Source organism: Phalacrocorax aristotelis, chromosome 7 (assembly GCF_949628215.1).
Source record: "Phalacrocorax aristotelis chromosome 7, bGulAri2.1, whole genome shotgun sequence".
NCBI classification, from domain to species: Eukaryota; Metazoa; Chordata; class Aves; order Suliformes; family Phalacrocoracidae; genus Phalacrocorax; species Phalacrocorax aristotelis.
The window spans coordinates 1,531,168-1,546,741 of record NC_134282.1 but is presented as its reverse complement, the minus strand read 5'-3'; the positions used below and the strand labels follow the sequence as shown (position 1 = coordinate 1,546,741).

The window sequence follows — 15,574 nt, the reverse complement described above, 5'->3', positions numbered from 1 at the left end:
GGCAGAGTAGATTATATTTAAAACCTTTCAAATTGTACAATAGGTATTTTAATCCTTCAACTGTTTCTGCAGAAAGTAGATAATGTACCACATACAAATGGTGTGTGAACAGGTACAAATCCCCAAGTAGAATTTAGCCGCCTTCTATACCAGTTATTTCTCTGCATTCACAGAATGAAGAGGTCCCTTTTAAGAGTATATTGAGACAAGGAACGATGCCTCCCCCGTGAAAGATTCTAAACAAAATCCTGATTGCACTGAAATTAATGGTATCTTTGTCACTGATTTTACTGGAACCAGGATATCAGGATTTCACTGGATGGGGAGTAGATTAACATAAAGTAGCATCTTGACAGCATTTGACACTGTCCCACATGACATCCTTGTGTCTAAATTGGAGAGACATGGGTTTGATGGATGGGCCACTTGGTGGGTAAGGAATTGCCTGGATGGTCGCACTCAGAGTTGCGGTCAACAGCTTGATGTCCAAGTGGAGACCAGTGACGAGGGGCGTTCCTCAGGGGTCAGATTTGGGGCGGTGCTGCTTTAACATCTTTGTCAGTGACATGGACAGTGGGATTGAGTGCGCCCTCAGCTAGTCTGCCAACACCACCAAGCTGTGTGGTGTGGTCGACATGCTGGAGGGAAGGGATGCCAGCCACAGGGATCTTGACAGGCTTGAGGTGGGCCCGTGTGAACCTCATGAAGTTGAACAAATCCAAGCACAAGGTCCTGCACGTGGGTCAGGGCAATCTCAAGCACAAATACAAGCTGGGCAGGGAATGGATTGAGAGCAGCTCTGAGGAGGAGGACTTGGGGATGTTGGTTGATGAGAAGCTCAACATGACCCAGCAATGTGCACTCACAGCCCAGAAAGCCAACTGTGCCCTGGGCTGCATCCCCAGCAGCGTGGCCAGCAGGTCAAGGGAGGGGATTCTGCTCCTCTGCTCTGCTCCGGTGAGACCCCACCTGCAGTGCTGTGTCCAGCTCTGGGACCCCCAACATCAGAAGGACATGGACCTGCTGGAGCAAGGCCAGAGGAAGGCCACGCAGATGGTCAGAGGGCTGGAGCACCTCTCCTGTGAAGACAGGCTGAGAGAGTTGGGGTTGTTCAGCCTGGAGAAGGCTGCGGGGAGACCTTACAGCAGCCTTCCAGTACCTGAAGGGGGCCTGCACAAAAACTGGAGAGGGACCTTTGACAAAGGCATGTACGGACAGGACAAGCCGGGGGGCGGGTGGCTTTAAACTGAGAAAGGGTAGATTTAGGTTAGATATAAGGAAGAAATCCTTCACTGTGAGGATGGTGAGGTGCTGGCACAGGTTGCCCAGAAAAGTCGTGGATGCCCCATCCCTGGCAGTGTTCAACGCCAGGTTGGATGGGGCTTTGAGCAACCTGGTCTAGTGAAAGATGTCCCTGCCCATGGCTGGGGGGTTGGAACTAGGTGATCTTTAAAGGTCCCTTCCAACCCAAACCATTCTATTATATTTTTAAATGCATCTTGCTGTACATGAGTACGTGGTGCCAGGATCCTCTGCCAGTAATAAGTATTAGTATGTGACATAAGATAAATATCGGTAATGAATTCCTGCTGTGAAATTATGCTTCTCACATTTCAGAAATTATTTTACTGCCCATTAACACAAATTCTGATGGACTGCCCAAAACTAAAACTGGAGGGAAAGAAATGCTAAACAGATACACTAAATAACTGTTTCTCCTGTTATTTTGTGAGAACCTGTAAATATAAGCCTGAGCAGAATTTCTGATGTCTGTAATATATTTGTTTTGACCTTTATAAAAAAGATTTACTCAAGGAGAAACAAATGATGAGTAGATAAACTCTTATGCAATGATTCTATTGCTTTTCAAGAAGTGTCAGTTACAAAGAATCAAAAAACCCCATTAAAAAATATAGATGCATAATTGTTTCTGGCTAGTAAACTTGGAGTATTCTGGAAAGTATTAACATGTCTTTGGTGTGTATCTGTCAGTTGAAGTGGGAATGACAGTCAAGCTGTCATTTTGGTCATTTCAAAATAAAACATAAATCACCACCTGTTATATAAATGTCATAGTGAAAATACTACTAGTGCTGAATTTCCACTTGTAGATGAGTGTAAATCCGTTGCTTTCACACTCCCTGCTGATCCCCTGCTGTCCAAAAGATGATGCAGTTGAAACAACTACCTTCTTGTCAGCTGAAATGCTAGGTAGGATTTTAATTTTTAGAACTGTTGATTTAGCAAAAAAGGCCAGAAATCAAAGAACTCCCATCGGCAGTGATATATCGAAAGCACCATGCAGGCATTCGACTCACCATAGTTGGAAAAAAAATGTTGATTGTTTATTGTGGATTAGTTAAGCGAAGTGCTCTATTTCCTTGTGAAAAGCTGGGCATAAGTAAAAAAACCTTATTATTCCCATACTTTCTATTTGCAATTCTTCAGCCAACTGCAGTTGTTCAGTGGGCACACTATGTACGTACATTTTAGCCATCTGACAAATTTTGTCTTGATATATGTAGTCTTTCCAGTCTGAATCTATCTTGTCCAGTTGGCCACTTCAGTAACATAGTCCTGCTCCCTAATTCTGCAAACGACACTTACAGGATGGAACTTGAGTGAGTTTATGTGCAAGAAGGAATGGTAAATACACTCGTTTGTAAATTCACATAAAATTACTTTGCTTGGTGCTTGGAAAATACACAACATACATAACAACCTGAATGTACAGTTTTTTCTGCGATGATTAATAAGCCTGAGTTAATTACTTGGAATTTTATTTGAAACTTTATTTCTGATATTTGTCAATGACTACTTGAGAAAAGGGCAGTGAAATTTTGTTACTCTCTGAAAACTATAAAACACTTTGGAAATTAAGTGTTCAATTTTTGTGTACTGGCAGGAAAAATTACTTAACTCATCGCCATCGTATTTCCTTGCTCAGTCAATTTAGCAATATGCTTTTGCATATCTCTGACTAGCCATTATCTAGTGATCTCACCTATTTGGAAACTCTTTGCTGGTATAACTCCTGAAATTCTGAAATAAGAGTAGCAGAGCAATGCTGCTAGCAACCAAGAGCTGCGAGGCTGTAATGATGTTATCAAGTTGTGATGGAGTGAGTGTTCATGGACATCTGTCCGCCTGATACATTGAGGGAAGTAAATCACAGCCATCGTGATCTGAAACAGGACAGGAACCCCAGCAATCAGATCCTGAAGTAGTTTTATGATCCTAATTAAGCCAGAAATAACTTTCTGACTCAGTCTACTAGAAGGGACATGGGACTGACTATAACATATAGTTGTATGATCCCTTCAAAGGGAACAGGCCAAAGTGAGTTCAGTAGTTTTTCCTGACTAGGACTGCAGAACAGGGCACCAAGTTCTCTTATTTCAGAGCATATGCTCTAGATAACGACCATCACATTTTTAGAGCTCAGGAGAGAAAAGTGGTGATAGTACAGAGAAAAAGCTGTATCCTAGTCAGCTGTGGTCTGGGAAAATACCCCTACTGGTTCTGATGGATTCTAGTTTAGATCCTCATGCTGCTATGTTGGCTGTTATTAAAATAAATATAAGCTTACTAGTACACAATGTTAACACAGCTGGTGATTTCAAACCCTCGGTGCCTGCTTGTGGAAACATGAATACAAGATGGGGAAAAGCTTCAGTGTTGTTAGCACGAACCATTGAGTTTAGCTGGATGGGGGAAATACATTTCTCTGATTATTAAGGTTTTATATGTAGCAAAACTATCAGTTCAGCTGAGTGGGAGACTCGATAAGGAAGCTGGCAGAGAGAGTTTTCAAACTGTAGAGCTCAGCCCTACAAGTAGTCAAAATGATGTTTTGGGCTAGGCAATGGGAGAAGCGGGACTAGTTTGTCAGCTCCTGCACAGCTCTATTGGCAGGAGGTTACCGAAGCTGTGAAGACCAAGCTCCCCATAGCTCTAATAGGAAGACTTCTGACTTCTTGATGCTGAGGACTTTGACTGAACAAGAGTCAGATTTGTTTCTGCTGAAGTCAGAGACATTTCGGAAGACAAGGAGGGTGTTGCTGGGTTATGGAGGTTCAGCCTTCTGCTCTCGCAGGCAGCATGTCACACAAAGTCTTTCATAAATTGTATTTAATCTTTAAAGTAATTGGGGTGTTTGCCTCCACTATTCCGGTTGGAAGGCTACTGGAAACCTTGATTACTCTAATGATCAGAAACCTCCTTCTAAATTCTAACCTAAATTTATTCACAGCCAGTTAATATCCATTTGTTCCTGTGCCAGTTTTGTCCTTAGCTAATTTAGGTTTTTCCATATCTGGTGTTTATCTCTGTGATGCATTTACATGCTGTGATTATGCTCTTGCTGAGCTGTCATTTTGCTCAACAAAATAAGCCAAAATCTTTTGGTCTCTTCTCGTAAGATAGGCTTTCCCTTCTCCTTGATCATCCTTCTTTGGACCTGTTTCCATGCCTCTCTTCTTAACCAGATGTGTACATACAAGACTCTCAACTGAAAATCTGCATTGATATTTTCCTGACTATTCTGGAAAAACCTCTCCTAAAACTAGAACTGCATCTGTCTCTTCTATGCGTATATGGCATTAATGTCTTAGAGTCATCTTGTATGTGCAAGTCGTTCTTTTAAATCATTTCTAAATGATAGTTTACAGCTTAGGGTAGTCGCTTTCTGTTATTGATGTTCAACAGCATATTGTGCTGTTAAATTTAATCATATTTGTATTGCTGAAGTTCATACGGTTCCCTCTGTAGAGTGACCTGAAACTCATCAGTACTGATGACATTTCCCAATACTGATGATGTTTCCCAACATCGAGTAATCAACAAATGTAGTCCCTGCTTCTAGCAGGTTTATGGATGAAACATCAAACATCAGTTCCAACACTCGTCCACAAAGACTTTCTCTATTAAACCTTCCTCAGTCTGACAGTCCTTCCTTCCATGCTGGATTTTTCATTTCCCCGTGAAAATGAGTTTCTTGTCCTCTCTAGAGATTTTCTACCATTCCTTACTTTCTCCAGCTTCACTAATAAATTTCTTTTGTGGCTCCACAACAAAAGCTTATCAAAGACCATACAGATCAAGTCAGTTACATCTCCCTTTCCTAAAAACCCAGTTATGACAACAGAAAATGCTGTCAAGTTAGCCTGACATTATCTTCTTTTGATAAATTCAAATAGCACTTTTCCCATTTTTCACTGTATGTTTTTGTTTAATTTTTCTTAAAGTCTGTCCCCTAAAACCTTGCAGATTATGGATAGCCATGTGGGTGTCTGGGCTGTTAGTTATCTTACCATTTTTCTCACCTTATCTTAAATCTTGACATATTTTGTCGCCCTGTCATATGACACCACGTCTGGATTCATAACTAGACTACTAAATATTTGCCACGAAGTTTTCAATTTCATATAGTTCTATCGGCAGCTTGGGACAGATATCATAATGTATCTATGCATGAGCTTTTGCTTCACACATCTGTAGCAACTGCAGGATTCATACCTTTGTAACAGTTTTGGGTTTGCACCACAAATTAGGTTACCCATAATAAGAATGCCACTTTAAGTATCTTTTGCTTCCCCCCCGCCTTCTTAACCTTGTAACTGGAAAACCTTGAACAGTTGTTTTCATATGCTTTCAAGATCTAAATAAGCTTTCCTTTAGGCAACTTGTACCCCTTCCTTCTGCCTTTGAGGAGCACTGTATCTCCAGTCCTTGTGTGTTCTTTTGGCTTACCCTTAGCATTCTAACGATTGAAAACATTAGTTCTGAAGCTTCTTAAAAAATTTCTGCCCACTTTCATGAGATCCAGGCTCCTAAGGTGACCAACAACTTTGGTTTTCTGTCTTTCCTGAACAGCACATAATCTTTCATTGCAAGTGCTCCAGGGAAAAGTGTTCTTTCGCTGTTTCCATGTAGTGACCAGCTGTTTTCTAATAGTTCAGATTCCTTTGTTTTGTTGCACAGGCCAGCCAAGTCTTTGCCTCCCAGTTTTGTATACTTTGCCACATTGTGTACATTTTCTGGATTAAGTACAGTGGTGATATTAATGTTTTCTACTGTTCAGAACAGTAACAGCACTTCCTTGCTTCCTAGTTTCCGTTCTTTTGCCTTATTTTTCTCTGTTGTGCATCATCATTTTTCTCCTTTCTTTTATCTGACATACTACAGATAATCCGATTCTTAGCTAACCTTCTGTTGTCATTCTTATTTTGAGAAGTTTTTTGTGTTGTGGGCTTTTGTTTGGGTTGGTTTGGGGTTTTGGTTTTTGGTTTGTTTGGGTTTGGTTTTTTACTTACTAGTGCTAGTCATTCTTCCTTGTTATTCCTATTGTCCCAGTTCTTGGAAGGAGTGTTAGAAGACAAGTAGCAAAAGATGAAAGATCTCACCTACATCTGAAGCCTGTAACTGGGAAACTATCTTCCTTGTTAAACTTCAGTGAATGACAGCAGAAGTAACTTGTTGCTTTGAGACACATGTTGAGCTACGCTTATTATCTTGTTAATCACTTCTATGACATTACTATCATTGTTTCTATCACAATAGTGTCCAAGGCCTTAGTGAAGACTAAGGCCATACTCCTACTTTACATAAATAATATTAATCTGTTGTTCTGTCTAAAATACCAGATACTGGCTTTTTTTAACATCTTCCTGTTAGTGGGTACTCCCTTGGACTTTAAAAAGCTCTGACAGATTACGATCACATCAAAAAGCAATGTTTTGTCTGGTTTACATACACTCAAATACACAGAAAGCTTCTACTTATTATAGTCTTTGCTTATTCCTACATTGATAGTAGCAAACCTGACCTTAGTAAATTCTGTAAACTGAAACTCTCGTATTCAGTATTACTTATTGAGAAACAGATGTCTCTATTCCAGGGTAGGCTTAAACAGGCGAGTATTATCTTTCAATTGACTTTTAGTGAACAGCAAGTAAAGGTTCGTGATGCTTTTTCTTGATACAAGTACAAGCTAGAAAATGTTGAATTAGAAGATGCAGTTTGTAACAGCTTTCCTGCTCCTACTCAGGACGTGTGCTGTAGTCTTTACCTGACACTGTAACTTTGGAAACCCAACTGGTGACATTAGGAAGACAGGGATTAATGTGAAAAAGGCTTGAAGGCAATTATTCTCTTATTTTAATCAGGATAATTTCCACTTACATTCACTCACGTAATGATAGATACAGTTGGCTCTAATGTTGGCAAGGCAGATTTTAGTTTGTTTCGTCAGCTTTTGAAAACTGGTCTAGAAAGCCAAATGATTGATCTAAGGAAAAAAAAATACAAAGAAAAATTTGACTGGTCCTAAAATAAATGTATCTGAAAATCATTCTGAAGTTGTCATTTCTAAGTGTCAGTGGATAAGAGTATTTGAATTTCTGTATTGTCTTAATGTAATCAAGAAAGATTGTCTGGATTCATTGCCCAGTACTTGCCTTATCCCATATGCTTTTGTTGTTATACAGACAGATTCTAAATGCATAGCTCTTGTTCTGTATGTTAATTGAAAAATGCTGTCCAGAGACATTTGTGTTGATGTAACTTGTATTATATTCAACATCTGTATTAGGACAAGAGGTGTTTTAAGGGATTGATATGAAATTAACAGTGGCAAGTTACCAGAAGATAGCAAACTGCTCTAAGCCAAGTGAACTTGAGGCAGTAAAACGTTCCTGCATTCTACAGAGGAAGTCACAAAGACTGTAGTGTGATTATTTTTCTCTAGGGATTGCCAAAATAGATAAGGGTGTGAGAAATGAGAGTGCACGGGCATTGGTCTGCCTACCAACATGTTGTAGTGCCTGTAGGCAAAGTCAAGTTGCTCTTTTAAAGCCAGCTGCTTTCTTCTTCTTGGTGGGTCCCCTATTGCCTCCCAATCTAGATTTAGATTGTGAGCAGCGAGCTCAGCTGGCAGGAAAGTCCCCAGCCATCACTTTGCTTCTTTCTACTCATGGCAGTGAACTTCACTGTGGAACATCTTTGCCTTGTGAGGTGACCTGACCCTGCTGCATGTAGCGTGAGGTCATGCCATGGGTGAGCGGGGCTGCCCTACTGCAGGCAGCACAAATGAAACTCCAGGGCAAATGTGGTAGGAGGCAAAACATTTCAAGAAAGCCTTTGAACCTGGATAAGGAGGAGAAAAAGAACAAGTAGGACACAGTGAGAGAAGAAACACTGGCAAATCTGAGTGTCTTGATAGGCCACGGAAAAGTGGAGGAAGGAAACTTGAGGCTTACATCTATTATACCAACCTGACAGAAGTTTAATGAAAAATGTCTGGGAGGAACTGCAGTAATACTGAGGCATGTGACTAATAGTGCAAATTTTGGTTTGTGTTTTCTGTTTATGGGGATACCTAATCTGATGAGACGTGGTTTTTTTCCATTAAGTGTAATGTTCCAGTTACCTGATATTTTAGATTTTGCTTCATTTATTTATATGCAAATAAAGCATTGGAAGTGAAACTCATGTACCAATGACTAAGAATTTCAAAAGACTGAGAAGAAAGCAATGAAATATCACCCTGTTCGTAATAATTGTAAACTGGTAGAAGAATTTGCTGAATATGGCCTTTATGGTCCTTAGGCACTTCGTTAGTAATGTTATTGGACAATGACGAAAATGCATGACTACAGAAAGTCACCCCTAGTTTCCACGTCGTGACACCTGATTTGGAAGAAAATTACTTCTCTCAGTTTCAGTATCAGCTGTTTCTGAAATAGACTCTGCAAACTTACATTCTGTGATACAAACAACTAGCAGACACTTGCTGGGCTGGCTAGGTAAGAAAAACAAGCTGGTCAGATTCATTCTAAGTAACATACCAATGTGTTTGCCATTTTCATTTTGAACTATTGTAAAAAGGGTAGCAAATTAAACACATGGATGGTTTTAAACATACCTGGTTTAGACATCAAACCTCTTTTAAAGTTTCTGGAGAAACAGCTTGCTTAGAAACAAGATTATTATAAATTAGGAACCACTTTCTACAAACTAATGTTTAGGGGACTGCATTTTCTCAGGGAACTCTAAATTTCTGTATGTGGTTATCTTATCTTTCCCACCCTTTCATGCACTTTGTCCTTCTTGGATATTTCATCCTAATCTAGTTTGTAAACTCTTTTCCACTTTTTGGCCTCTTCCTTTGCATAGCGGTTTCATCTACATTCTTCCATTCTGAGGCTGCTGGCCTGCCTTCTTCCCTCTCTGATACACTAACAGTGGGTCCCATGGAACTGATTAATTTTCAAACATGCAGGAGCCTAAACTTTCAGACAAGTATGAGCTAAGTAATCAAAGTAGAGTGTTCCTCTCTCTGTAGGTGTTCATGCAGCTGCATGTTTTGCTACTGGTCATCAATCCTTGCTTTTAGCGGTTGTGCAGGTGCATTTTAGGATATTTGAAAACATTTTTTAAAAAGTGCTATTCAAGCTTAGCATACATGCCAGGTAATCAGAGTGGACAACACAGGTGGGGCAAAATGGATGTGTGGAAAGGTGACTGGGCTTGCTGAAGCTAGATGTAAAATCTGGGTTTTTAGATGTGTAGCTTGAAGCCTAGCAACTATCGTGCTGCTGTAAATCGTGACAATAGTGATTGTTAAAAAAACACAGCATGATTTCTGGAGTAAACAGTGCCTCTTTTGTCAAAGCTGTGTACGGGATTTAGACTAATGTATTAAAAAAAAAAGACAGTGCTAGGGACTATTTGTTTTTCTATGTTTTCAATTAATTTAATTCCAGAATAGAGGGATGGAACCTTATTTAGCTAGTAAGAGTTCCTCTTAAGTTGCATCCAGCAAAAATACGCTGTGCAGCAAGAGTTTCTGAGCCTTTGCAAGATTTTCTGCTAGGTTATTGTAGAACTGCCCAACAGCTTCAAGGAACGCTTCCCTATGCCGGCATTACAAATACTCACAATTTGTACGGTCTCAGTATGCGCCTCAGCCAAAAGCCGTATATCACCTAATTCCTTTGAATGAACTTCTTTCAATGAAAGCGAGCTCATTATTTTTAGCTTGTTTCATTTGTAAGCAGTCCATAATGTGCTGTTCAAAACTTGAAAAACTGCTAGTGAATAACTGGAAAATATCAAGACAAAATGGAAAACATACCACAATAAACACTGCCCTAGTATTGTGAGTACTTCTAGAAAAGGCTTGTTATAATGAAAAATTATCGGGTTTATCATAATGGAACGTCAGCTAGGCTAGGAGTTAATGATCCCTAGTGATGTTGATGAATCATAACATTCCAGCAATGCGCCCAGATTTTTAGAATTTTGTGGCTTAAAGTTATTAAGTTTATGTTGATCTTAATGGCTGAACAAAGGTTCAATTTAGTGTTGAATTCAATTTTATGTTGTGCATATTCTTTGCTGGTTTATTCATGGACAAAATGCATAGCTGAGGGGTTACTTTTTTATTCACAATTGATCAATAGCTTGGGGTTTGTTTATTTTAGGTGGCAGCGAAACCAACATTACAGTATTTTTAATAGGTTACCAAACAAGCAAAGATGGGACTTGCTTCTGCAGCTCATTGTGAGACAGGTCTGCTTCACTTCTCCCAGTGAGTTAGCTGTGTCTGAAGTGTTGGGAAATCAGTGCACAAATGTTTTTTGTAACTTCTGAAATATTTAGCAACACTTTCCAGGCGCAGTAAAACATGAAGCCCTTGAGGCTTCCTCTTGCAAGAATCTTCATGTGTGCATCGTTATTTTTCTGTAGACCCCTATGATCATACAGGTATGTGTTTGCCTACTGAAATGTGCATGATTAATATGAATAGTTTCATGTAAATATGAAATGCCAAAGGTAGAATGTTAAATATCTTTGGTACTACAGAACACAAGTTAAGGGCACGAAGTTGATTGCCTATGCAATTAAAAGTTTAGGAGACTAGCTATCTAATCTGGAACTTGGCCAAGGCGTCATGACTAACAAGCCTGGTCTTGTGAAAAAACGCCACAGGAACTCCGATAGCCATGTGTGGTCAAGATTTCTGCTTTGTCTAAATTAAGCCATCTCGAAACGTAACGTTGCCATACATAAAATCCCATGCCAGCATTTGGCAAAGCACTACTTCTGTTCAACCATTTGTGCTGGAGAAAGCTGACTATATACAGCATCAAGGCAAAACAGTTTTGAAAGCCTTTATGCTGCTGAAAATCCCATCCTATGATTGTAATTTACTCTCCATCTATTTATAGAACTCTCAAAAAAGTCAATGGGAGGGACTGGTACCAGCTCTACAATATACTCTAAAAACTTTAAAACCTCTTATTGTTGGTTGTTAAAATGATAGACATTTTAGAACAGTCACTGTGGGATGAACTCGGCTTATGTTCTGCTTCCATCTGGCCTGCTACTGTTTCCTCGAAGAAGATGGAAAACAGCACAAATTGTCCTGAGAGAAATGCTCTCTTTCACCTGTACAGTTTAGAATTTAGAATCAGGTCCTTTGCTCTCTCTGTAATCCCAGGGTGAGCTCCTGTAACCATCAGGTTTTACCCTGTAAGAGCCTCAGTTTCCTGAATTAAAGAGAATTTGTTCCATAACCGAAGTGACATGTTAGTAGGCAAATAGTCTGTGCACCTCATGGGAAATTCTTTCTCAGGCAACAGCCCCACCTGAAAGGCTGGGGCTTCAGGAGGTGTCTTATGTGCCTTAGAACCTGGGCCAGTCCCTGGTAGGTTTCAGACAGTTACTGTGTAAACTGAACAGGTTGGTAAATACAGCTAAAGCAAATGCTTATGCTCACTACGATAGTGAAATAGCTTTGAAGGAGCTCCCGTGGCACTATACCTCTCTGCACCCTGTTTCTGTTTGTGGTGCTGGCTCTGCGGAAGGCCGCTTCGCCTTTCTCCTAGTATTTAATGCGAAAGCGTGTGGTGCACAACACAAAAGCTAGCCCTACAGAAAGGTACCTGGACATGTAAGGACAGCTGATGAACCAGTAACATCCCTTCTTTTTAGTTCCGTGTTTTGTGTTTGTTTTGGTTTGTTTGTTTGTTATAGGTTTTCCTACTGTCTTTTGAATTTTAGCTTAAGACCTCTCTGCCATTTCTGTGTTGTGAGGATTCATTTATAAAACATTAAGAGGGAAATCTAAACCTAGGTCTTTGGAATAAACCAAGTGATTTTCTGGGTTTCAGGGAAAAAAAAAACAAAACCAGTCTCTACTATAAACTACACATTAAGAAGATACATATTATGGCCTGATGTAGTGAAGTACTTCAGGTGCTTGCTGGACTTAGACTTTGTATTTAAGCACTGCTTAGTTCATCTACACTTGCAGAAGTCACTGAGCATAGTCAGACGTTCCCCACTGAAGCTGACAGGGCTTGATGCCTATTCAAGGTAGGGAAATTCTCAATCTCTGCCATTACGCTTATTATGTTGTTACAGTTGTTGATGTTCCTACCTTTCAGAAGTCTTGCAAGAATTAGCTGAGTTACAGCAGGTTATTAGTAAAACACAGGCTCTCTAAATATCTCTTAAAGTAACCTGACTAAGGAATTATTTCTGCAGATTTTACTTCTACATCTGAGAACAAAACCCTAGGAAAAAGGGAAATGACGACTGGCATTCTAAATCAAAGCCTGCGTTTGATGACAGTAACTTCAGAAGAGCTTTTGCCTTAGAGTGTAGGATCAGGCAATATGTATCGGCACCTCATTTTGCATTTGGATCTGTGAAGTTGGATGCTTAAGTACCCAGGCAGGGTCCAGCTAAACGCTCCAGTTTCACATAAGAAGTGGAAGCTCTCTGAGTGCTCGGTGTCTTTAAAAATAAGATTGTTTTTGTTTAGGAGTCGAGGTACCAACTCCGGTGCCTGACTTAATCCACCCCAGTTTGGACGGTTTCATGGTTCTCCTGATTTTAGATTGGCAGGTAATTGCAAATAGCTTTCCCCAAGTGAGTAGAAGTTTTGCCAGAAATCTTGGAGGTAGTAAGAAAGCACCCGTAATGCTCAGAACATGCCTATGTTTCTGTTAGCATGTGGTTTGATACTTGTATGGTAACTTCGATAGTTTGTGTTCCACCATGGTTTAATAACCATGATAGTAGATCATTTCACTGCAAAGAAATTAGCTCCTTGTTGTCTTTGCCTGACTCACTTCAAGGCTCTGATTAAGGGTATGGTAAACATGGAAATCTCTCCTAAAGCTTTAGGCTTTTTAGGAGCTATCTGAAGAACGTTTGTGCTTCCTGTTAGGACAGAATGTATTGAGCTTGGTTGATGAACTCGGGTAGGTTTTTATTTTCAATAAGTATATTCAATATGAATACTATTTTTAATTCAGCAAACTTTTAAGAGAATTTGGCTGGAAATTGATTACTTTGGGGCTACAAAAATAAAAATATTTTGAAAGAAATTTAAAGGTCATCAGTCACAACATTTGTATGTTTTGACCTGGTTTTCTTTTTGCAAATTTGATTTCAATCTTTTAGTGACTCAGAAAATTTACGATGCTGCCAGACACCTCAATGTTTCATCACATTTCCTTTTAAGAAGTGGTGTACGTTTATTGAAACCTTGCAATATATTGCTCATAGCAAAGAACTTCTGCTTTAAGGGCATAGATACCTATTTGCCCATGTCCAATTCCGTATCCCTAGTTATAGGATGGCTTTTGTGTTACCATAAAATAATACATACTTTAACCTTATTGTTGGAAATAAATAGTAATGCGTATACTCCTTCCATTGATTACATTTCTTATTAAAGCCTGTTTGCTCTCCTATCACAAGCAACATTATAGCCCGTTATTTACCATTGTTGAGATCAGATAACACAGACACAAAAGAGTACCTGCTCTCATTCAGCTCTGGAAAGCAGAGAGTGCTGAATCAGAGCCCTCGCTTAACTCGCACATACTGAACACAGCCCCGTGTCTGACATTGACTCGAGTTTGGTGTCCCTGATGACCATTCAGCAGATCTCTAAATGCTGTGCAGAATCACACCCAACAGAAGTGCTCAGCTTACACTTACCAGACTGCAGTTTCTCTGCAAACAGCCTTAGTACTAACAGTGCTACGTGCGAGGCTGGTGCCACTGGACTTGAGGAATGCATTTTGATTGTTCCTGGCATTGAACACAAAGCCAGGCTGGGTCCAAAAGAGGAAAAAAAACCCAAACAACTATTTGGGAGATCAGTGTAAACCTTGACTCCACTTTGGCATTTCCTCCTCCTCCAGATTGGACTGGGCTTTCCAAGGAAGAGCCATGTGAAGGAGAGCGGGAGTCAAGGTTAAAGCCATCACGTCCAAGGCACCAGCATGCTTTTTAAGGGGCAAGAGGCATTTTCTGCTATGGCGACGTCGATCAATAGGACCATGAGACAAGATTTCTGCCCAAAACGTAGAAGTCACTGAGACATGTGTTTGAATTCATTCTACAAAGTCATCCCAGGGCTTAGCAAAATCAATCCTCAGCCCGTGTCGGGAGGGAAGAATAGAAATCCATCCCCTTTACAAACAACACACTGCCAATCGACAGCTTTAGGGTGGCATGAAATCTTTGCACATTTTGCAAAGCAACTGCTCTGTCTTTTCCCTTATTGTTTGCCCTTCACTTGACATAGAGGAAGAGATGCATCGAGAGGATGGCAGGAGACAAGTGTCAAAGCATGCCCTAACAACGTTTGCCCTGGAACGCTCCCTTGAATCTGTTTGAACAAGCAAGTACAATGAATAGGCACACGCAAAACTTCACCCGGTTACAAAGTTGACAGAAGCCCTTCCCCGTCCTCCCCCTTGAGCAGAGCCAGCCCCGGGCAGGCTCCCGGCCCCGAGCTGCAGCGGGTCACTTGTTGCGGGGGCCGGGGTGGCCTCTCCCCTCCCTCCGCTCGCCCCACGGCCACCGCGGCACGCGCCCGGGGCGCTGCTCCCCCGCCTGCTTGCAGCCGCTTACCTGCATGTGGCCCTGGTACATGCTGCCTCGGCTGCCCCTCGGCCCGGGGCACCGCTCCGGGCGCTCCGCTAGAAGAAAGAAAGGGGGAGAAAAAAAAAAAAACCCAAAACCTTAACGCTGCTGACCCTGAAGGACCTAATTTTTTGCAAAAGATTTGGTTTGTCCTGGAAGCTCCTCTCCGCTTTCAGTAACCCAGCGCTGCGGGCTGCTGCCTTCCCTCCTCTCCGTTCCTTTCTGCCTTCCCCAACCCCCCACCCCCCCCGTCTCTCTCCCGCTTTAATGCGGTGCCGCCGAGGCGCCGCTCCCCGCGGGGGGCCAGGGGAGGCGGGCCGGGGCCGGGCGGCGGCGGGAGCACCGCGAGCGGGGCGGTGCGGGGCCGGGCCGCCCGCTCCCTGCCGGGCCTCGCCTCGGCCCGCTGCCGGCCGGCCCGCCCCGCCTCCCGCCCTCCTCCTCCTCCTCCCGCCCTCCCTCCGCAGAGGGAGCGCCGCGGCCAGCGGGCGGAGCCCCACCGGGGGAGCTGCCGGCCTCGCCGCCCCGCCCGGGGAACCGCGGCTCCGCTGCGGCGTTGGGGGGGAACGAAAAAAAAACCCCAAAACCGGAAAAAACAGTCCGCCTAAAAACAACGAAACCGGGA

The 15,574-nt window shown here is 41.8% G+C and overlaps 1 protein-coding gene across 1 annotated transcript in view; it reads right to left on the bottom strand.

Annotated features, from left to right (window-relative positions):
- The window catches only part of PEX5L (peroxisomal biogenesis factor 5 like), a 118,309-nt gene extending 102,996 nt beyond the window's left edge, over nucleotides 1-15,313 (bottom strand). The window contains exon 1 of the mRNA XM_075098415.1: nucleotides 14,941-15,313. Coding sequence (XP_074954516.1) covers nucleotides 14,941-14,961 — 21 coding nt within the window. The 5' untranslated portion in view covers nucleotides 14,962-15,313. The remainder of the gene's footprint in view (nucleotides 1-14,940) is intronic.
- Nucleotides 15,314-15,574: the final 261 nt, after the last annotated feature.